Source organism: Drosophila santomea, chromosome 3R, assembly GCF_016746245.2.
Source record: "Drosophila santomea strain STO CAGO 1482 chromosome 3R, Prin_Dsan_1.1, whole genome shotgun sequence".
Classification (NCBI taxonomy): Eukaryota; Metazoa; Arthropoda; class Insecta; order Diptera; family Drosophilidae; genus Drosophila; species Drosophila santomea.
Window position 1 is genome coordinate 16,919,779 of NC_053019.2, and position 20,193 is coordinate 16,939,971.

General features: G+C 44.9%; 7 protein-coding genes across 7 annotated transcripts; 5 read left to right on the forward strand and 2 right to left on the reverse strand.

The window, feature by feature from the left end:
* Window positions 1–2,106: 2,106 nt before the first annotated feature.
* Window positions 2,107–3,501, reverse strand: LOC120453975 (protein ABHD11). Its single transcript, XM_039638927.2, has one exon. The coding sequence runs from the start codon at window positions 3,367–3,369 to the stop codon at window positions 2,449–2,451; it is 921 nt and encodes a 306-aa protein (XP_039494861.1). The 5' UTR covers window positions 3,370–3,501; the 3' UTR covers window positions 2,107–2,448.
* Window positions 3,502–5,612: 2,111 nt separating this feature from the next.
* LOC120453211 (protein Fer3) lies at window positions 5,613–6,320 on the forward strand. Its single transcript, XM_039637802.1, has 2 exons — window positions 5,613–5,810; window positions 5,872–6,320. The coding sequence occupies exons 1-2, from the start codon at window positions 5,672–5,674 to the stop codon at window positions 6,318–6,320; spliced, it is 588 nt and encodes a 195-aa protein (XP_039493736.1). The 5' UTR covers window positions 5,613–5,671.
* A 1,702-nt stretch (window positions 6,321–8,022) lies between these two features.
* On the forward strand, window positions 8,023–9,554 carry LOC120452135. The gene is made up of 4 exons (XM_039636221.1): window positions 8,023–8,336; window positions 8,392–8,876; window positions 8,935–9,289; window positions 9,348–9,554. Exons 1-4 carry the CDS (start codon window positions 8,078–8,080, stop codon window positions 9,497–9,499), a joined length of 1,251 nt encoding a protein of 416 aa, XP_039492155.1. The 5' UTR covers window positions 8,023–8,077; the 3' UTR covers window positions 9,500–9,554.
* A 423-nt stretch (window positions 9,555–9,977) lies between these two features.
* On the forward strand, window positions 9,978–11,538 carry LOC120453569. The gene is made up of 4 exons (XM_039638326.2): window positions 9,978–10,206; window positions 10,306–10,790; window positions 10,850–11,216; window positions 11,276–11,538. The coding sequence occupies exons 1-4, from the start codon at window positions 10,011–10,013 to the stop codon at window positions 11,473–11,475; spliced, it is 1,248 nt and encodes a 415-aa protein (XP_039494260.1). The 5' UTR covers window positions 9,978–10,010; the 3' UTR covers window positions 11,476–11,538.
* A 197-nt stretch (window positions 11,539–11,735) lies between these two features.
* LOC120453048 lies at window positions 11,736–15,145 on the forward strand. Its single transcript, XM_039637569.2, has 7 exons — window positions 11,736–12,210; window positions 12,437–12,951; window positions 13,010–13,569; window positions 13,622–13,830; window positions 13,881–14,371; window positions 14,432–14,798; window positions 14,853–15,145. The coding sequence occupies exons 1-7, from the start codon at window positions 11,874–11,876 to the stop codon at window positions 15,038–15,040; spliced, it is 2,667 nt and encodes an 888-aa protein (XP_039493503.1). The 5' UTR covers window positions 11,736–11,873; the 3' UTR covers window positions 15,041–15,145.
* Window positions 15,146–15,510: 365 nt separating this feature from the next.
* LOC120451863 lies at window positions 15,511–18,918 on the forward strand. Its single transcript, XM_039635866.2, has 7 exons — window positions 15,511–15,901; window positions 16,173–16,687; window positions 16,757–17,316; window positions 17,379–17,647; window positions 17,711–18,201; window positions 18,257–18,623; window positions 18,684–18,918. The coding sequence occupies exons 1-7, from the start codon at window positions 15,607–15,609 to the stop codon at window positions 18,872–18,874; spliced, it is 2,688 nt and encodes an 895-aa protein (XP_039491800.1). The 5' UTR covers window positions 15,511–15,606; the 3' UTR covers window positions 18,875–18,918.
* A 3-nt stretch (window positions 18,919–18,921) lies between these two features.
* LOC120451864 (heme oxygenase 2) lies at window positions 18,922–20,157 on the reverse strand. Its single transcript, XM_039635867.2, has 3 exons — window positions 19,892–20,157; window positions 19,321–19,826; window positions 18,922–19,253 (listed from the first exon to the last, which is right to left on the reverse strand). The coding sequence occupies exons 1-3, from the start codon at window positions 20,046–20,048 to the stop codon at window positions 19,026–19,028; spliced, it is 891 nt and encodes a 296-aa protein (XP_039491801.1). The 5' UTR covers window positions 20,049–20,157; the 3' UTR covers window positions 18,922–19,025.
* Between the last annotated feature and the right edge of the window lie 36 nt (window positions 20,158–20,193).

Below are 20,193 nucleotides of genomic sequence, written 5' to 3' on the forward strand. Positions count from 1 at the left end.
ATCAGCAAACTTTGATTACATTTTCTCAGCGTGCGATGGCGAAGAAAATCACCTGAATTCCATTTAAGAGCTTCGAGTGGAGCAACTCCCACTGCAGATCTGGAACTTGAGCTCATATTTTTTGAAGACAGTACTCATCCTCTGACTCTCTGACCAATCAAGATGGCCGGCACTCATCAAGCCAATTAGCTGCCAATTAACCCACTAATGACCGACCACCACATTAACCCCACAAGCGAAGCCGAATTCAGGGGAAGGTCTAGAATAATGTCCTGCCAACGGAGCGTGGACACTGAAGAGATGTTTATTAATATCCCGAACCGGAACTCAAACCCGGCCACCCTGATAAACGAAATTGCCACGTTTGTCGCCAGCTCGTAAGAGGGAAAAAAATCAACATTTTCACCAGCAATTCGCTTTTATGGCCGCCTCTTTACGACCAAGTCCGCTGACCTTATCATCAGATTCCGGACCCAGGAATCCGGTGTCCGTTGTCCTGTGTCCTGTGTCCTGTACGGAAGCCCCAGCTTCATTAGTAGCCCTCGCTGGGGTGTCGATTTCTAAGGCAGGATTTCTAAGGGTCAGCATCTTCAGCAACTTCGAAGCGGCAAAGTTTTACTTTAACCCGTCAAATATTTCGCCCGCTGAAATGAAGTAATGAATGAAGCTGGGAACCGCCGACACGAAATTAAAAATCAACTGTCTTGAAGGGAAAACAACAGCGAAATGGAAACTGTAGCCGGGAAAGTTCCCTATTCCGTTGGTGGAGAAACTTTTTGTGCGCTCATAAAAATCGAGACAGGGCAAATTGTCTTGCAGTATAATTGCACAAAAGTTTCGACTTTGAAGCTCGTCCGTAATTGAAAAAGACAAAAGCGCAGCGCAGCAATTGGCCCGGAATATAAGCTGGTATATGATGACTGCGATGCGATGCGATGCGTTCGGGTATTCCATTCCATGGCATGGCCAAAGGGATGACTCCTCATCAGCATCTCTCAGTGCACAGTGCACAGTGCACAGTGCAGCTTCCATGTTGTCTTTCCATGTTGGCTTCCATTTGGAGCGAAGGCAAAGGCAAAGGCGATGGTGGAGCAGCTAATGAATTGGCTGCCTGCCGGAGCAGAGCAAACACGCAGCACAGCTCAGCAATCTGCCTGAATAAACTGACACGAATCGCAAGGTGCATTGGATATCGAAAACAACCCATTGAATACCAACCTATACCACCCAATACCGCCCAAAGTCGAATTAACGGAGGGGCGGCCAGTGGGGCGTTGTAAATCAATATTCATAAAATGTAATACATATTTAATTGAGATGAATTGCACGCACTCAGCATAGGCTTCCATCCAATTCAAAGGGCTGAGTGCAATTAGGTGTTTCACTGCACTTCTACAGGACTTCATAGGGAACTATAAGATCAGCAGATCCAATTATAACCATAAATCATAGATTTGCTGTTCCGCTGAAATAGTTTTAAACAAGGTAATTTGTTGATTTGAGCGAAATAGCATGGTTTTATTAAATCTACCAGGTACATAAAGTTAAGGCCGAATCACTGGTGCACGGAGCCAGAAAACCCTGGAAGTTGAGCTCAGTGCCACCGGAATTTCGTATTATGCAACTGTCACAGAGAAGCAAAATAACAAGCAATAAAATGTGTACGTGTCTAAATTTTAATATGGTTTCGGGTGCGCACATCCAGTTGAGATGCTCATATACATTCATTGCGGAATGTGTGTGTGTGTGTGTGGGTGTGTGTTTGCCAGACCCTGTTTATTTGACTTGCTACTTATTTATTACGGGGCATAATGAAATTTCACATAATCCTCATTAAAGCCAGAACAAAGGCATGAAGTTCGGGCAAACAACTTCAAGGCGCTGCTGTGTACATTTGCACATTCAAATCTCAGTCATGACTCAATTTCAGCAAAAGTACGCAACAAATAGAAGCTGCTGCTGTTCGAAGGAGCTGAACAACACAACATCCACTCGCCAGCACACAGATTATCGACTTTTGAAGCACAGGCAGACACACAAAAGCCAGGCAGACGTCTCCATCGCCCACACGTCCAATACAAATAAATCAGACAAAGCATATAAATCTAAATTGTATCGCATTGTGGCGCATTTCGTCTCCACCTTCGGCTGCTTTATTGGCAAATTGGCGGGTTGAGGGATTGGCCTTTGTGCTCCAAACCTTGTGGCTTCCACTTGGAGCACCTGAGTCGCGTATCGAGTGCTCAGTTCAGTACTCAACATCGCTTCGATTGCCTGCCACGTTGAGTTGCCATCGATTTGGGCAGACCCGCTACAAATGGTCATGCCATTCAGCCCTTTTTTCTGCGGTTTCCATTCTGCTGACAGCGCAATTATCGATGGAGTACTGTTGAGTGCTGAAATTTTATCCCATATACCAATGCCAGCGATACATAAAAGTCACTTTAGTCACGATAAGCAAAGAAGTGTTTCTTCAACGACCAGTTCCACAAACTGTTCCGGCTGATCCTCGTACACACAGTGTCCCGCATCCAGAATCTGTACCACTGTATTCGGGAAGTACCTCTGCATCACTGCAATACTGGTCCTGGTCACAAACTCCGACTGCGAACCGGCGATGAGCAGCACCTCGCCCATGTAAGGACGCAGTCCGCCCAAGGTGGCCTCGTAATTGATCATCATGTCACCCCAAGAGCTGAGCACCGCCTGCGGATTGACTGCCCAGCCAAAGGTGTTGTCCTGCATCTTGCGCAGATTGAAGATAATGTGGCGCAGTTCGGTGGCGTCGTGTACCACATCCTGGAAGATTGGCAGGATGAACGTGCGCCCCTCGGAAAGGGATAGATTTGATGGAATACTGGGCGCCACCTGGAGCATCATCTCGAACACCTGCCGCGTGAGATAGAAGTTACTGGGCACCGGTGCCGGTGTGATGTCCACCAGTATGACCCGCTCCACGAGTTGCGGCTGCGTGAGTGCCAGTGTCATCATTGCCCGACCGCCCATGCCGTGTCCGAGTGCCACGATCTTGTTCAGGCTCTGGTGGCTCATCAGTGCCTCCACGTCGGCGGCCAGGTGCATTGGCGAATGGCCGGTTATGTAGGGACTGAGGCCATGGTTTCGAGCATCCACGGTGATCACCTGGCGCAGACCTGACTGGCTGAGATTAAGAGCCACATGTCGCCACGATTCCGATGACAGATTGAGGTCGTGCATCACCACAATGGGCGGCGCCTGCATCATATTGCGCGGCGAGCTGTAGGAAACGTACTCCAGACGAGTGCCGTGGACAAATGACGACCGGTAGTTTCGCCGCACTTGGGCTCCGACTCTGGCCAGGATCGAGCCGAGAAGTCGCTGTCTTGCCATGGTTACCGAAAATTTCGAATTGAACTACATTAAAAGGTGCGTCTCCCTCTGTTATCCATGTAAAAATGATTTGTTTTTGCTGGAAATTCACAATTTGAAAGATCCCTTCAATTTTTTAACGACATCTTGTGACATTTCACAAATATAAATAAAATACATACGATTGTAGTATCATTTCATTTTATAAATATCATAGTGGTATATATACTTCAATGCGTTTGTTATTCCTTGCCATTGCATAAAAGCAGCATTTTTATTTGTATATTTCATATTTCTTTCAGTCAGCAGCTCGAGTTGTGGCTTGGGATATTCAGTATACGCCCCGTAGGGACTGTCGTTTCAGGACACAATGGTATTAGCCGTAATCCACTGGGGCTAATGCCTCGTTTAACGCTCCGGAGTCGGAGTGTAAGCGCTTTCATGTCGCTTACAGTTGCGGCTGGCAGTGCAAATCCCCAAATTGCGTAATAAATAAAATGCATTTGCGTGGAAAATTAGGAAATGGCAGAAAGAGCGCCACAAGAAGGGGGAGTAAATTCAAATTTCCACAAATTTCCACATTTTCATATTTTTACATTTTTATATTTTTTTACATTTTCATAATGTAAGCGCGCTGAGTTTGCCATCACAGAGGGCATAAATCTTGGCGAGTGCTCAGGCACAGACACAGAGACAAACAAATGGTCTGAGACGTTTCTTGTTACTTGAATTCCCTTTTTTGGTTGCACAAATCGAAAGACGGAGTTCGTTTGTTTTGGAAAACCACGCCAACGGACGCCGTCTAATGGCTGGAATCGAAATGAATGCAAATTGCCAAACTATTTTTACCCGGAATCCCTCGCCTTTGAACTTCGATTTAGCCATTAAAGTGGATACACTTCATGGCAGCTGTCTGTCTGAAGGTCTGACAGTCTGTCTCCGATTGACAGTATCGAAGGCACTTCATATCCAATTTCAGGCTATTGACACAATGAAGCACCCTCGAGTAGCAGTACTACTCTGGCTTGGAAGAACATAAAACGAACTAAATAAATAAACTGGAAACCTCATTTGGAGCCATAAAAACGAACTTTCAAATGCAAACCCATAGTTGAAGTCGTGTTTTGCCCCTTTTCCAATCAGCGCCATTGAAAAGTTTAGCGACAATGAAATCCTCCGAATGCTGGCTACGACCCCCCGGGGAATCAGACCTCCAAATTCCCATCAAAGGATTACCTCAGTCTGTCAGCGCATTCCATTCTAAGCCTCGGACGCTGTCCTGTTGCCACGCGGCTAAATACTTGCCACAATTGGGGGAATGCCTTTCATCTCCATAGCATCACAATCTTAGCGAGATTCCGATTGCGAGCGGAAAGCCGGCGAAATTATCCGCGCAGGTGCACTGAACTCCATTCAGCAGGAGCGCTGAATGCGGAGCAGGACTCCCAGAGAGTCACTTATAAACAAAAACAAATGCATGCAACAGATTGTAGGCTTGAAGACAAGCGGCATGAGAAAAGTGCGTTACGACTATTTTATATGATTTACTTAAAATTTCTAATGAAATGATTTTAAATTGAATTAAACCAAGCATTTTTTAAAAATATTTTCTTATCTTAAAAAAAGTATAATAAACTGTTTGAAAGCCTTCTAATCTAAAAGTCTTTATGAACTTATTTAAAATCCGCGTTTCTAACCGGTAAGCTTCCTTACGAGGTTCGTGTCACGAAACCACAGAAACTTTCTATAATATCCAAGAATTCAACCAATAGCTTATAACCGTTTCGTGGGTGGGAATCATGGGTAAGAAATCGGTTGTAGGATTTTGATAAGTTTATTTGCTTATTTAAACAGTATAAAAGATATGATTAAAATTTATAATCAAATACCATAACTTTGTAAGCCGTGAATTTTTAAGTTTTACCTATACAACGTGCTAGATATCAGTCCTAATACGTTTCAATTACTATAGACTACAATAGAATATTATAACAAAATTTCCTATTTTGTTACAAGACATAATTGTTCAGTTCAGTTCCTATCAGATTTGGAAGTCAGAACATCAGATTGTAGCACAACCACCCTCCAGCAAGGACGACCAATGGGATCGCATCAAACTGTTGCCAATCCAAAATGGCCTCCAAGCAGATGCTGCCATCCGCCGGGGAGGAAAATCCAATAAGCAAAATTCGGCGCAGCGCCGAGCTGACTTCGCAGACCGTGAGGACAATCAGAATTTATTGCAACACAGTCTTCCAAGCAGAACAGACCCAAGGTCTTCCAATTGCAGTATCAGCTAATACATCCAATACAGCAGACAGTCATGCAGCACCCACATCCCAGTGACCAGCCCACCTATATGCCGGATGTGCCATTCCAGCCGCTTTGGGGTCAGGAGGCTCCACCGCCGCCCATTGTTCCCTACCAAGAGCTCATCGCCGGGTTTCCCTGCACTGATTTGTGTAAGTACCTCGAAAGGAATTCCCATGGAAGCAGTGCTTAATATGTTCTCCAATCCTAAAGCTCTGTGGCAGCGCTCCCAAGTGACTCCTTTGGTGCCGCAGCGTCCGTCGACGAATGGAAGGACCAATGGCTCCTCCAGCTCTTCGAAGAAAACGCGACGCCGTGTGGCATCAATGGCCCAACGGAGAGCCGCAAATATCCGCGAACGCCGACGGATGTTCAACCTAAACGAGGCCTTCGACAAGTTGCGCCGCAAGGTGCCCACTTTCGCCTACGAGAAACGGCTGTCCCGCATCGAAACCCTTCGCTTGGCCATCACCTACATCGGCTTCATGGCGGAGCTGCTGAGCGGCACGCCCTCGAACTCCCACAAATCCCGGTCCGATGTCTATGGCAGCATGAATGGTCACCATCAGGCGCCACCACCGGCTATTCATCCACATCATCTGCATCCTGCGGCGGCGTATCAACGCGACTTTGCCTCACCCTATAATCACAGTTTGTCCTAGTGAGGTTGCTTAGGCTGGGGAAATCGAGGAAAATGATTTAAGTACTCAAATACACGCAAATACTGCCTCTCGCCAGATCAGTTTTGTTCAAATATTGTAGTTATAGGATAAATAATAATAGATAAATAATGTTTTCCTAATACTTTATATATTGTTTAAAAAACAATAGAAATATTGAAAAATATTTTAAAATAAATAACATAGAAAAAACCAGCATTTGTTTTGTTTCTAATAGCATTTGTTTTAATTTGTGCAGTCATTTTTAAATGTCAGATACACATTCTAATTTCATTTGCATTTTGGAAGCATTTAAACAAACACTTACCAATCACCTATTCGCCTATTCAAATGAGTCTGATCCAAAAAAAAAGAGATTAAAATAAGTATCTTTCAAAGAAGATCGAATTTTCTTTGATATCATGTCTATCATGTCTGCAAGGCAATTAAACTAAATTGAACAAATTGGCTGTCCAAACTTGGTGGTGACTTTAGAGTCAAAAGTACCATCAAAGTACACCTGATAATCCCCCTAAGTAGAACCCGCACTTGTTTCTAAAAACCCGATGCAAAACCAAAGCGAACCATGTCGTGATTTGCGTGCGAATTTCCGCAGCTGGAAAGGTCCATTCGGTGGTCCCAATGAAGTCACATTGCATAGATATCACGGGGGTTTCCTAAACGGACGCCGCCGAATGGAGGGAAAACTATTATACAAAATTTGACAAGGCAAACAAAGCGTGAAATTATTATTAATAAATTGAGGCACTCACTCGGAGGGAAGAATGCAAAAGGAAGAAGGGAGAACAGCAGTTCAAAGTCAATTGTAGCAACCCCTAACCGAGGACAACCCAGGAACAAGTGTAACACTTGAGGGATTCCCTCGAAACCAGGCTAAATACCAAGGAATTTTTGCGTTCAACGCCCATCGCAAACAGATTAGCGCCCTTTTTTCCGGCGACCAAATTAATTCGGAACGGATATTGCAAGGACATTGGGCTCGGAAGTCGGAAAGTGGGCTGCTACCTGGGGGTTGACTGCACCCCTCGTTTGCAATGTTTTGGTAGTTTGGTGTGCAATATGTTTTGATGAATTTGTGACACTTCATGCCGCATTAGATAGCCATCCGTACGCACAACTCTCCTTCGGGGTGGCTTGCCACATCCCAACGCATATGAAGTGACCTCACGTGCCGCCGATTAGCGCGTTAGTAAACTCTTTCATATTTATACATACATATACATATATCTTGATCTTAGCTCCTGAAGTTGATCTTTCCGGCACCTGTGGTGTGGGAATCTGGATAGGGCTTCAAAATTCAAATGGCACGTGGCTCATATTAACTTCTTCCCATTGAAAAACACCATGTTCCTCCATCGACTGAGATTGACTATCCATCCGATTCCTCCCCTTGTGCATAGCATGTCAAATGGCTATGACAAATTAATTGAATTTTGCTACAATTTCTGGCATTTTTCGCAATTTTTCGACACTTTTTTCGAACTCTATTAGGGCAGAATCCAATATGTATTAGGTCATGATAGATGGGATTTAGGAACAAACATAGCAGCTGTTTTCAAAGCTACTTAACTATCCAATAAACAGTTCGCACTCATTTTGTGCGAATTAATAGAATGTTCTGACTTATCTAAGATAACTCAAAAGTCCACAATCATGTTTGCCTGACTTCATAAATTTCAATCATACAACCCACATTCCCTATCAACGCACTTATCGATTCTTGTGTACACATATATAATATGAGAACTGCTCGTGGGGTTTTGGGTTGGTTCCCAAAGAGTTTAGTTTGCAATCGGGAACGCAGGAGGATGTCGCACCCACTACTGGCAACACAACAATCCCAAGATGCTTCTCTGCCGACTTGGGTGGATGCAAAGGACTTGGAAGCTTTGGTAAAGCAGATCCCAGAGTTCAGAAAAATCGACGGTTTTCGATGGAAGTGGGAGACTCAACTGGCCGAACCGGCACTCTGTGTTCATATTCAGGTGCTTGTGGGAGGTAAGAAATTATAAATATATATTGCCTATGAATATTAACAATAAACTAAACGTAGACAACAAGAAACGCCAAGTGAGCTACCTAATCAAGTCACCAGAAGCTGTGGCAGTTGGATTAAAAGTGCCCAGAAAGGGGAATTTCCCAACGGAGCGACACATGTTTGAGGTGGTGTTACCTGCCCTGGAGGAGCTGTATCAAAATGCGGATAGGAGCGTTCACTTTGGCCCACCAGTGATCAAGGCAAGGGAGAAATCCAACCACATCTACTGCGAGTATATCCTAAACAAGGGTTACTCCGTGGCAAATGGCCGCAAAGGTTTGTCCGTGACCGCCATGGAAGGCGTACTCTCGAAACTGGCCGCTTATCACGCCGGAACAGCGGCCTATATAGCAAAGAATCCCCGCAAGATTAGGGAGCTTCCAAAGCTCGGGGAGCACACGAAATATGATGATGAGGTTGCCGAACTGAAGGGCACGTATCAATTGAGATTTCACGAAAGTCTTCGGTCGAACGACGCCAGACAGTACGAAGATAAGGTGGTAGGTATTATCCGTAGTTTCCTGTAGATACCCATTCACTAACCCCAGTTATTCTTAGAAATCTTTTCAAAAGTATGTGAAAGCTGGTACCGAGATTTTGGATACGAGAACTTCCTTCAACGTCATTCTGAATGGATCCTGTTGGCCGAATAACTTGCTCCTCCAAATAGACGCATTTGGAAATGTTAAGGACGCGCTCTTCAGTGGCTTTCATACTGCCAAATATGGGCCAGTTGTTTACGATCTTTTCAGTTTGCTACTCACGGTCCCAGCTGAAAAATCGAATCGATTCGACGGCTACGTGAAGTTCTATCACGATCAGTTGATCGAAAACCTGAAGATCTTAAAGTTTGCGGGCAAGAAACCCAGTCTCACGGATCTGCAATTAGATTTGCTGAAATACGGTCATTGGGGTAGGTCATATTAGAACATATAAACTGTTTGTCTAAAAACTAATTGTAACTTTGACAGCATTTGAAACTGCCACGGAAATACTACCGATCGTTCTCTCGGATTTCGAAGCCAACGACATTGAAGAGCTCTTTAGGAATCCCGCGTTTGGGGAGCAAATCAGAGAGCTGCTGCCCTGGATGGAGAATCGTGGATACTTCGAAGAAGACTAAACTATATGTAGTTGAATATGATTCTACAATAAATAGATAACCCTTTACAAGCTTACATAAGACACACGTTGATTGTACACAAGACTTAAGAGTACTAGAATACTATGCGCAGTATCAACAGCTTTCGGAAGCTCAGATTGCATATGATTACACGGGGGCAGAAACTTTTAAGAGCTTCTATGAGAAGGCAGATAATAAAGTCAAGGCTGCCAGTCATTGCTGAGAAAGTCGCCGTAACAGTGAGTCTGCAAAAAAAAAGCACAGAGGTGATCTCTGAAGTTCAAGCAGCAAGAAATACAAGTTGCGTAGTACGGCTGATTAGACGCATTTTTTTGTCGTTCGGTATAATAGGCAGGTCCACCCTGAGCGAAAAGCGTTCCCAAGCGATAGACTTTAATCATCTAGCGAAATGGAGCCAAAGCTTTCAACCGAAAAGCTTTACGTGGTTATACCAATAAAAGGCAGCCCCCACACGAAACTGAGCAAATAACGACGCCAAACGGTATACGAAATGGTTCAGGGAAAAGAGGATGCTGCCATCGATCAGACCCCAGCCTGGCTGGATCAGCAGAAATTTGAGCCGTTCCTGGATCGGGATTTTCCGGATCTCAAGAAAATTAAGTCATTCCGGTTGGACTCCACGGCGGGAAAGGGTGAAAACTACACAACGCTGATATTGAGAGCCCATTTTGAGTTGGAATTGAAAGGTAAGTGATGCGAAAAAGTATGAAAATGTTATTACTTCCACATATACATACTTACTTAGCTGTAGTTACATTTTATTCAAATATTCTTTTTTTTATTAGATGGCTCGCAGAAGAGCACCTGCTACATAGCAAAAATCTTGCCCGACTCCGGAAACCGGGAAAATATCGCCAGCTGGAAAGTCTTTGATAAGGAGCGAAAGACCTACGGACAATATATTCCCGAGTTCGAGCAGATGTACAGGGAAGCCGGAAAGAGGATTTCCTTTGGACCACGTTACTATGAGTCAAAGATGGAGCTGGACGAGGAACTGATCGTCCTGGAGGATCTGGGCCAGCGCGAATTCAGGAATGTGAAGCGCCAAAATGGCTTGGACATTCAGCATACGGAGGCGACTCTGGAGAAGTTGGCCCAGTTTCATGCCGCATCCGCAGTGCGATTCGAGCTCAAAGGACCCTATCCCGAGGAATACAATCGGAATCTGTGCAGCAAAGACGACACCTTCACAGAGTTTCGGCATAACCAAGTGAAGGCCTTCATCGAAGCGTTTCCCCTTTACAATGCCTCGCACTTGGCAAAGGATGTGGTAAGGATACTGCACAAAAAACCTCAACTGCAGTCGTAGTAAACAATGTTCATTTGCAGGAGTCCTATGGCAGCCAAGCGCAGGACATGTTCCAGGACTTTGCGCCCAAGATCGAGGGTGAATTCCGAGTGCTAAATCATGGGGATGCCTGGTGCAACAACGTCATGTACCAATACGATGAGGCGGGCAAGCTGGCTGATGTATACTTTGTGGATCTGCAAATGAGTCGCTTCTCATCGCCGGCCCAAGACCTACTCTACCTGATACTCTCCTCCACGCAACTGGAGCTGAAGATAGCCAAGTTTGATTACTTGATCAAGTACTATCACGAAAAGCTCAGCGAGAGTCTTAGGCTGCTCAAGTACCCGAAACCAGTGCCTTCGCTCAGAAGCCTGCATCAATCCATCTTCATTCACGGCGACTGGAGTAAGTCAATTGCAGAATATTCAGCTATCAATTGATACTAAATTGAATTTTAAACCCAGTACTGCCCATTGTGTCCATTCTGCTGCCCATTGTCCTGATCGATGGCGCTGATGATGCCAACATGGACAGTTTGATGGACGGCGAGGGAGCTGGCGACAAGTTCCGGAACAACATGTTCAAGAATCCCCTTGTCATCAGCCACCAAAAGGAGATTCTTCCCTGGGCGCATAGAAGAGGCGCCTTTGAAGTTACCAAATAAAAATGTACAAACTGTTGATATTATGTTTGTAAGTAACTAAATAAAGACAATAGATAATTATAATTGCTTTATCAGTTCATAAACCTTTATCACCACTTTTCGTTTGAGGTGTGTGCGTCTGGTTTATCAGCTGTACGACTGTTATCACTGAATAGATTCTATTTAGATAGATTTAAGCGAAAAGGCACCCACTCGGCAAATAGCTCAAACACTCGCATAGGCTAGAACTTAAAGTAGTCGACGTTGATGAAATAATTGAACCATATCAACGCCGATCTAAACGGCATAACTAAGGGGGAACTTGGGCGGCCAAACATCAGTTCACAGCCGTTTCCGCAGCGAAACGGACGTACAGAATTCCCGAGTTCCAGGCAAACCACAATCACAACCGCTCCACAATGGGACTGCGTAATTCCAAGTCGAAAAAAAGCTACGAGGTAGCTTCCGCCGGTGATCGGAATCAGAAAAAGGCCTCCGTAATAAGTTCTGACTCATCAAACGCGAAAATTGAGGGGTCAACCACTACGGCTGACCCACCACAGAGTCCCAGCCCTGCAATTGCGGAGCCCAATTTGGGACCAGATTGGTTGAATGAAACGCAATTCGAGGCATTACTCACCGCCAATGTGGATCAGTTCTCCAAGATAGTGGGCTTCCGGGTGAAGCCCGCCATGGCGCCCGGTGAAAACTATGCCACGCTGATGCTAAGGATCAGCATAGATGTGGAGCTCACTGGTAGGTGTTCCTCCCCTAGGACGTGACATTCCCCATGAGGGCTTGGCGATAAGTAGTATCTTCATTGTATTTATAGCCAGCACAATATTATTGCTTGTTGTTTGGCTCATTTGCCAGCAATAGCAAGTGCATGTCCAGCAATAGTTAGCTTACAACCCAAATGCTATTACAGTATTACAGTGAATATTTCAACTAACGAGTTTTGCAATCACGATCTCTCAACCAGACAAGAGCACCAAGCTGGCCAGCTTTATGATGAAGGTTCCGCACAACACACCCGAAATGGAGCAGATGTTGGCCATGGCCAACTTCTTTAACAGCGAGAATGAAATGTACTCGGATATACTGCCCAAATTGGAGGAGCTTTACCAGGCCAAGGGACTCGATGTCACCTTTGCTCCGAAAGCCTTCAAACTGGATGCCGAGAAGGAGCCCAAGTTGGCCAACACCGTGCTGATGAATGACCTGAGTGAGGATGGCTTCAAGAACCTCAATCGCCTGGAGTGCCTCAACTTGGAGCAAACGAAGTTCGCACTGAAGAAACTGGCCCAGTTCCATGCAGCATCCGCGATGAATGTGCAGGTGAATGGACCCTATGCAGATCGATTCGTTAATGGAGTTATGGGTGAGAACAAGGAGGTACTAATAGCCTTCTACGAAGGAATGATTGCCTCCTTCCGAACGGCCTTCATGGCCAACTTGAAGAACTTCAAGAACGGAGAGGAGTTTCGCGAGAAACTAGTAAGTTGTTACTTTCACTAATTAGAAATCATATCCTAATGCTGACCCATTTATTTAGGAAATCGCGTTTGCTGAGGTTTTCTTGGACTTTGAGTACCTAATGAATCCGGATCCGGAAGAGTTTAACGTACTGAACCATGGCGATTGCTGGATGAACAATCTCCTGTTCAAGGTTGACTCAAAGGGGGATGTGGAGGACATGCTGTTCGTCGACTTCCAGAACCCCAAATACGGCTCACCCACTCAGGACCTGTTCTACATTATCATTACCTCGGTGCACATCGACTACAAGCTGGATTACTTTGAGTTCTTCATCAGGCATTACCATGAGCAGTTGACCAAGCACCTCGACTTACTGGGTTTCAACGGAAAGCAACCTTCTCTCCGGGAACTGCACCTGCTGATGTACAAATATGGCAGTTGGGCGTTGTTCCCCTCGATCAGCGTGCTGCCAGTGGTGCTGCTGGATCCCAACGAGTCGGCCACTTTTGAAAATTTCCTGGGAGGCACCGAGTCCAGCGTTAAGTTTAAGAATCTTATATACGGCAACAAACGCTATCATGGCTACATCGAAAAATTGCTGCCATGGCTGGACAATAAGGGATTCCTGAAAGCCTAGTAAGCTCAAATAATTCTAATTATACATTCATTTCATATCAATATTTTGCAGCTTTCCACCCAAAACAATCGCATCGAAGCCATCCGAAGATCCCAACCAAATATTGAACTGGCTAAATGTGAGTGACTTTGCAGACGTCATTGCATCCGCCGAACCCGAGTTCGCCAAGATTGTGGGCGGATCCTGGTCGTCGGCAACCAAGCCAGGTGACAACTTTGCTTCCAAGCTCCTGAAGGTTGATATCGAGACCCAACTGAAAGGTACGTAGTTATATGTGTGAGAGTGGCTTTCATCAAGAATATTCTTGCAGATAACACTGCCAAGACCTTCTCCTACATCCTGAAAGTGCTGCCGAAGTCCAATCCCGACAACTTTACCGACGTCAATATGTTTCCCAAGGAAATGGAAATGTACAGGAAATATGTGCCCGCCTTTGAGCAGCTCTATAGGGATGCAGGCTTGACGGTCACCTTCAGTGCCAATTCCTTCGTCCTCAATAAGCCAGTCCATGAGGAATATCTGCTTATGGAAAATCTGCAGACCCAAGGCTTCAAAATGGGCGATCGCATGAAGGGTTTGGACATGGAGCACACAAAGAGTTCGCTGAAGAAGCTGGCCCAATGGCATGCAGCTTCCATCAAGTACAAGGAGCTCAATGGTCCATACCCGCCGCTGTACAACGATGGAATCTATATTGAGCAGACGAGAGACACTTTCCACAACATGTTCGCCTCGGCCAAGGACGCTTATATTCGGATATTCGCAACGTTTGAAGGCGCTGATGAATATGTGCCCAAACTGGTAAGGAATTTCACCATGCTACTCTTTATTTCAATTACTAACCATCATTTGTTTTCAAAGGGATGGATTGTGGAGAATCATGTGGACCAGGTTCTGGCAGATGCCCAGATCAATGAGCAGGAGTTCAATGTGCTTAACCACGGCGATGCCTGGATAAACAACATTATGTTCCAATACGACGCGGAGGGTCGACTCAAGGAAACCTACTTGCTGGATCACCAGAATGCGAAATACGGCAATCCGGCCCAGGATCTTTACTACTTCCTAATGAGCTCGGCGGAGCTGGACATCAAGGTCGATCAGTTTGACCAACTGATCAGATGGTATCACGAAAACCTAGTGGAGCACACAAGTTTGTTGAAATACAACGGCTTTGTGCCCTCACTAAGTGAACTGCACTCCATACTGATAGAGCATCCGGCTTTCGGTACGTGGCATTTGGTTTAATAAGAATTCTACTCACGTTTATTATAATTTACAGCTATTGGCACAGTCATCAGTACCCTAACTGTTTGCCTAACCGATGAAGGCTTCAATCCGGAAATATTCTTTGTCGAGACTCCGGAATCCGAAGTCCTTAGATTAAAACTTTTTGGCAACGAGCGTTACAAAGCCCATATAGAAAAGATTTTGCCTTGGCTCAACAGGAGGGGCCTCCTCGATCCTTAAAGGTGTTATCACTATCTGTGTTATGATTAAGCATTAATAAATTGTTGACATTGTTTAAAAATTACCCTATGAAAAAAGATACAAATAAATGTATTTACTGATTAATATACTCGTATAAATACAAATAAATGTATTTACTGTTTGATTAATATACTCGTATACAAATATGTTTTTTGTTTATAGGCTTATATTAAGGATAAAGATACGTGTCAGACTAGAGGTAACCAGCAATTCTTCTAATCAAGAACACTGAAGCTGATAAAAGAACCAGCTGCTAGTTAAACTTATCAACCTAATCATTCTTATTGCATTGATAGACTTAAGTTCACTGGTATTTATACTTAACGATTAGTTATAAAAAGGCGTAAATTGGTTAAAACTGATGAAATAACAGAGCTTTGTTTAATGAAAATTTGCTATGGCCGCTATCGAGTGATTAGGAATGCATAACTTGGACACCCAGTCGTGTGCCACATACCAGTTCAGTGTCGATCGCCCAGTGGAACAGACGGGAATCGCTAGTAAAGATTACTACATCAAAATATACAAGCACGTAGAATTATAAAATGGGTTTGCGAAATTCCAAGCATAAGCAGAGCTATGAAGTGAAAACTTCTCAACCAGCACCAAAGCCGCAGGTGAACTCTGAACCCCCAGCTCCACCCACCAAGTCTGAGCCAGCGGTTGATCACAGCAATTTGGGGCCCAAGTGGCTGAATGAAACGCAATTTGAGGAACTACTCACCGCCACTGTGGATCAGTTCTCCAAGATAGTGGGCTTCCGGGTGAAGCCCGCCATGGCCCCTGGAGAGAACTATGCCACACTTATGCTGAGAATCCACATAGATGTGGAGCTAACCGGTGAGTTCGATGCGCACTACAATTTATCGCAGCCATTTGGGACAATCTCGTAAAGCCAGAAATAAAGTGGGTGGGTTTCTTCGCGTAGGTCTGCGATAAGATATCACTTGTAGTACTTCAACTCTTATCATTATGGTCAGTTGATTATAAATGTTTGAAAATTGATTTGCTTTTCACAATGACAATGCTGTTAGTTGGCTTACTGACCGACTAAATAGCTCTTTAATGATGCATAATCAATGGAATTTTAATGTATGTAATTATTTCTTAGACAAGAGCACCAAGCTGGTCTCCTTCATGATGAAAGTGCCCCACGATACGCCGCAAATGGAAAAGATGATGGCCATGGTCAACTTCTTTACCAGCGAGAACGCGGCCTACATCGATATTCTACCGAAAATGGAGGAGCTCTACAAGGCCAAGGGTCTGGACATCAAGTTTGCTCCAAGGGCATTCAAACTGGACGCCACCAAGGAGCCCAAGCTGGCTAACACGGTGCTGATGCACGATCTCGGCCAGAATGGGTTCAAAAACATAAATCGTCTGGAGTGCCTCAACTTGGAGCAAACCAAGTTCGCATTGACCAAACTGGCTCAGTTCCATGCAGCAGGAGCGACGATGGTCCAGGTGCATGGACCCTATCCCGATATATTTTTATACGGCATGATGGGAAATAACAAAGAAGCTATCATTGCGTTTTTGGAAGGCATGTTGGGATCCTTTAGAACGTCGTTCCTGGCCAATCTGGATAAGTTCAAGAACGGAGAAGCCTATCGGGAGAAGCTTGTAAGTAATACGCGTATGCAAATATAAATAGTCTCATCTGCTCATTAGTTTTCTATACAATTTGATTAGGTAAAAGCCCTCGATGGCCTCACCATGGAGTTCATGAAACTGGGTGTCATTGATCCCAACGAGTTCAATGCGCTGAACCATGGCGATTGCTGGATGAATAATCTCCTCTTTAAGATGGACGCCAAGGGGGCTTTGGAGGATATGGTCTTTGTCGATTTCCAGAACCCCAAATACTGCACTCCCGCCATGGATCTGATCTACCTCATCATGACCTCGGTGCAAATTGAGTATAAGCTGGACTACTTCGACTTCTTCATCAGGCATTACCACGAGCAGCTGGTCAAGCACTTGGACATTTTGGGATTCACTGGCCACAAACCCTCGCTAAGGGAATTGCACCGTACGATAAGCAAGTACGGTGGTTGGATGCTATTCCCAACCATCTCGGTGTTGCCAGTGGTTCTCTTGGATCCCACCCAGTCGGCCACATTCGATAATTTTATGTCGGACTCTGAAGCTGGGGTCGGTTTCAGGAATGGTTTGTACGCCAACAAGCGCTATCAAGGATACATCGAACGCATTCTGCCTTGGTTGCATAATAGAGGTTTTCTGGAAGCCAGGTGAATATTTGGCAAATGAGATGTTCGCCAAATGACAAATACAACTTACACTACTTCTCTAGCACGGACCCAATTCCAATCGAACTGCTGGCACTACAGACATCACAGCAGACACCACAGCAGACATCACAGCAGACACCTCAGCAGCCACAGACGGAGAATACGGATCAGATCCTGGACTGGCTTACTGTTAGCGATTTCAAGGACATCATTTCTTCCACGGAACCAAATTTCGAGAAGATTTTAAGCGGCACTTCCAAGTCGGCGACGAAGCCGGGCGACAACTTTGCTTCCAAGCTGCTGAAGGTCGAGATCGAGGCGCAGCTAAAAGGTAAAATATACCTCACTTCGTTACATAAATTTATCATACTAAAACCAATTATTAACTCAACAGACAACAGCGTTAAGACCTTCTCGTACATGCTGAAAGTGCACACCGCCAATGACGGGATCAACTTTTCCGATTTTAACCTGTTCCCAAAAGAGATCGAGGTCTACAGCACATATGTGCCCGCCTTTGAGGGTCTCTACAAGGATGTTGGCCTGCCAGTCACATTTAGTGCCAAGTCCTTTCGACTCACCAAGGATGTCAGCGAGGAGTATCTGATTCTGGAGAACCTGCAGTCGAGCGGCTTTAAGATGGCCGATCGCCTGATTGGAATGGACTTGGAGCATACCAAGTGCACGCTGAAGAAGCTGGCCCAGTGGCATGCAGCTTCTCTGAAGTACAAGGAGCTCCATGGGCCCTATCCATCCAAATACAACAATGGCATTTTCACAGAACAAACTGCACCTGTTTTTAAGGGTATATTCGCTCACACAAAGAAGTCCTTCATGGCAGAAGTGGCCAAGTTTGACGGCGTGGATGAGTACCTGCACAAATTGGTAAGGTATTTTTCCTATTTTTTTGTAACTTGGTTACCAAAATCACAATTTGCAGCCAGAGTTCTTGGATACTCATGTGGACAGAGTAATTGAAGATGCCAAAATAGATGAGCAAGAGTTTAATGTGCTCAATCATGGGGATGCCTGGATAAACAACATCATGTTCCAACACGACTCAGATGGTCGTGTCAAGGAAACCTTTCTGCTGGATCATCAAATCACGAAGTACGGAAATCCTGCCCAGGATCTGTATTACTTCATAATGAGCTCCACTCAACTGGACATCAAAGTCGATCAGTTTGACTACCTCATCCGATGGTATCACCAAAACTTGCAGGAGCATGCTAAGCTGTTGAACTACAACGGATTTGTTCCCTCTCTAAAGGAACTGCACGCCATTCTGATACAGCACCCAATTTTTGGTAATTAACGAAAGGGTTTTAAATCTATAGCTATCTGATTAATTTATGCTTTTCTTCAAGCTGCTGAAACCCTGCTCACCACCTTGTCGATGTGCCTGAACAAGACAACTGATGACTTTACCACGGATAGCTTTTTGGGAGATGATAAGAGTGCCGAATCGGTAAGGGCAGCCATTTTCAGTAACGAACGATATAGGGCCAACATAGAGCGAGTTATGCCTTGGTTAAATAGACGAGGACTGCTTGATTGATTCGCCACCGAAAATTCCCAATAAATACTCTTAAAAACTCGTAAGAATCAGTTCAATTTCAGTTTATTTACTATTTAACAAGCCACTAAATAATGTGTGATCACAATTCTAACTTGCCCAAGAGAGCTTACATTTTGGTTCCCTACTTTTCCTACTTGAGAGCAAATTTTACGGCCACTACAATACTGGAAACGAAGATTAGTGCGAGGGCCAGCTTCCTAAGATTGGCACGATTCACGCCTTTAATGGTCCGTACTACTTCAATATTTAAGCGAAATACGTTACGACTTTCCTCGATAAAAGCAGCGCGCAAGTCATCGTCGAAAGCTCCGTAGTGATTGTTGAAAACGCGCCTTAGTTTGGCCTTCAAGACAGAGATCTGAATTCGGGTGGTTGGGGGCATTATTAGAAATACTTCCGAAGGGATAAAGTCAAAAGCTACGCACCTTTTCAGGAAAATATGTGGCCTCACATCCAGGGGGACAAATGGTAACCTGGGCAGGCATTGGTCTGGCCTCCAAGTCGTCTTTGTTCAAAGATCCATCGGCCGCTCTGGCGGTGGCCAACTCGGCCTCCTTGTCGGCCTGCTTTTGCTGCTCCTCGTCGTCGGACTTTGAAAAGATCCACAGCTTGCGAGCGATCATACGCTTCTTCTGCAGCATTTGTCCGCCGGACATCAAAGCCATGTACATTTGATAGGAGTAGGCAAACAGCAAGAGTTCGTTCTGGGCGGCAATCTTCTCCAGGTGCTCGAGATACTTCTGCACCGCCGGACGAATTTCGTATTCCTTTCGCCAATCGGAGCCGTAGAAATAGTCGAAATCCCTTTCGAATGCCGCTGTTCTGTGGAATTCTTTGGGCAGCAGGCGCTCCGGAAGATGGCTCTCGAAGAATTTATAGAGTTCGTAGAAGGCCAGGAGTCCATCGTACCAGACCTCGTCATCCGAAAGGGCTGCGCAAGAAGAGGAATGGCTAATAACTCCTGGTAATAGTAATAGTAATGAACAATGAACCCACCAAGTGCGAACTTTGCATTTACTAGAACATCGGTAAGATTATGCACATCTTTAGTGGCTTTACGCAACTCCTTTGTGAACGCCATGTCCACGAATTCCACATCCTCCACATTCTCGGGCATCTGACTGTCCGCTGTTGTTTCTTCAGTCGCTGACATGTTGCTTTTGCGCAGTTATTGTGCCAGATTAATAAGTAGAATGTTTTCCTCAACTGCGTGATATTTGCAAAATACGCCGTCTTTGTTTTGTTTTGAACTCCACAAAAATATACTACATTTCAACATAAATATACCAAAATGCTTT

Coding starts and splice junctions, on each gene's coding strand:
- LOC120451863 (XM_039635866.2), top strand. CDS start 15,607: ATGGGTTTGCGAAATTCCAAGCATAAGCAGAGCTATGAAGTGAAAACT. Junction 17,317..17,378: donor AGAGGTTTTCTGGAAGCCAG/GTGAATATTTGG, acceptor CTACTTCTCTAG/CACGGACCCAATTCCAATCG. Junction 18,624..18,683: donor GATACAGCACCCAATTTTTG/GTAATTAACGAA, acceptor CTTTTCTTCAAG/CTGCTGAAACCCTGCTCACC.
- LOC120452135 (XM_039636221.1), top strand. CDS start 8,078: ATGAGAACTGCTCGTGGGGTTTTGGGTTGGTTCCCAAAGAGTTTAGTT. Junction 8,337..8,391: donor TATTCAGGTGCTTGTGGGAG/GTAAGAAATTAT, acceptor AACTAAACGTAG/ACAACAAGAAACGCCAAGTG. Junction 8,877..8,934: donor GACAGTACGAAGATAAGGTG/GTAGGTATTATC, acceptor AGTTATTCTTAG/AAATCTTTTCAAAAGTATGT.
- LOC120453975 (XM_039638927.2), bottom strand. CDS start 3,369: ATGGCAAGACAGCGACTTCTCGGCTCGATCCTGGCCAGAGTCGGAGCC.
- LOC120453048 (XM_039637569.2), top strand. CDS start 11,874: ATGGGACTGCGTAATTCCAAGTCGAAAAAAAGCTACGAGGTAGCTTCC. Junction 12,952..13,009: donor AGGAGTTTCGCGAGAAACTA/GTAAGTTGTTAC, acceptor CCATTTATTTAG/GAAATCGCGTTTGCTGAGGT. Junction 14,799..14,852: donor GATAGAGCATCCGGCTTTCG/GTACGTGGCATT, acceptor TATAATTTACAG/CTATTGGCACAGTCATCAGT.
- LOC120451864 (XM_039635867.2), bottom strand. CDS start 20,048: ATGTCAGCGACTGAAGAAACAACAGCGGACAGTCAGATGCCCGAGAAT. Junction 19,827..19,891: donor AAATGCAAAGTTCGCACTTG/GTGGGTTCATTG, acceptor CTTCTTGCGCAG/CCCTTTCGGATGACGAGGTC. Junction 19,254..19,320: donor CCACATATTTTCCTGAAAAG/GTGCGTAGCTTT, acceptor ACCCGAATTCAG/ATCTCTGTCTTGAAGGCCAA.
- LOC120453569 (XM_039638326.2), top strand. CDS start 10,011: ATGGTTCAGGGAAAAGAGGATGCTGCCATCGATCAGACCCCAGCCTGG. Junction 10,207..10,305: donor TTTTGAGTTGGAATTGAAAG/GTAAGTGATGCG, acceptor TTTTTTTATTAG/ATGGCTCGCAGAAGAGCACC. Junction 10,791..10,849: donor CGCACTTGGCAAAGGATGTG/GTAAGGATACTG, acceptor GTTCATTTGCAG/GAGTCCTATGGCAGCCAAGC.
- LOC120453211 (XM_039637802.1), top strand. CDS start 5,672: ATGCAGCACCCACATCCCAGTGACCAGCCCACCTATATGCCGGATGTG. Junction 5,811..5,871: donor GTTTCCCTGCACTGATTTGT/GTAAGTACCTCG, acceptor CCAATCCTAAAG/CTCTGTGGCAGCGCTCCCAA.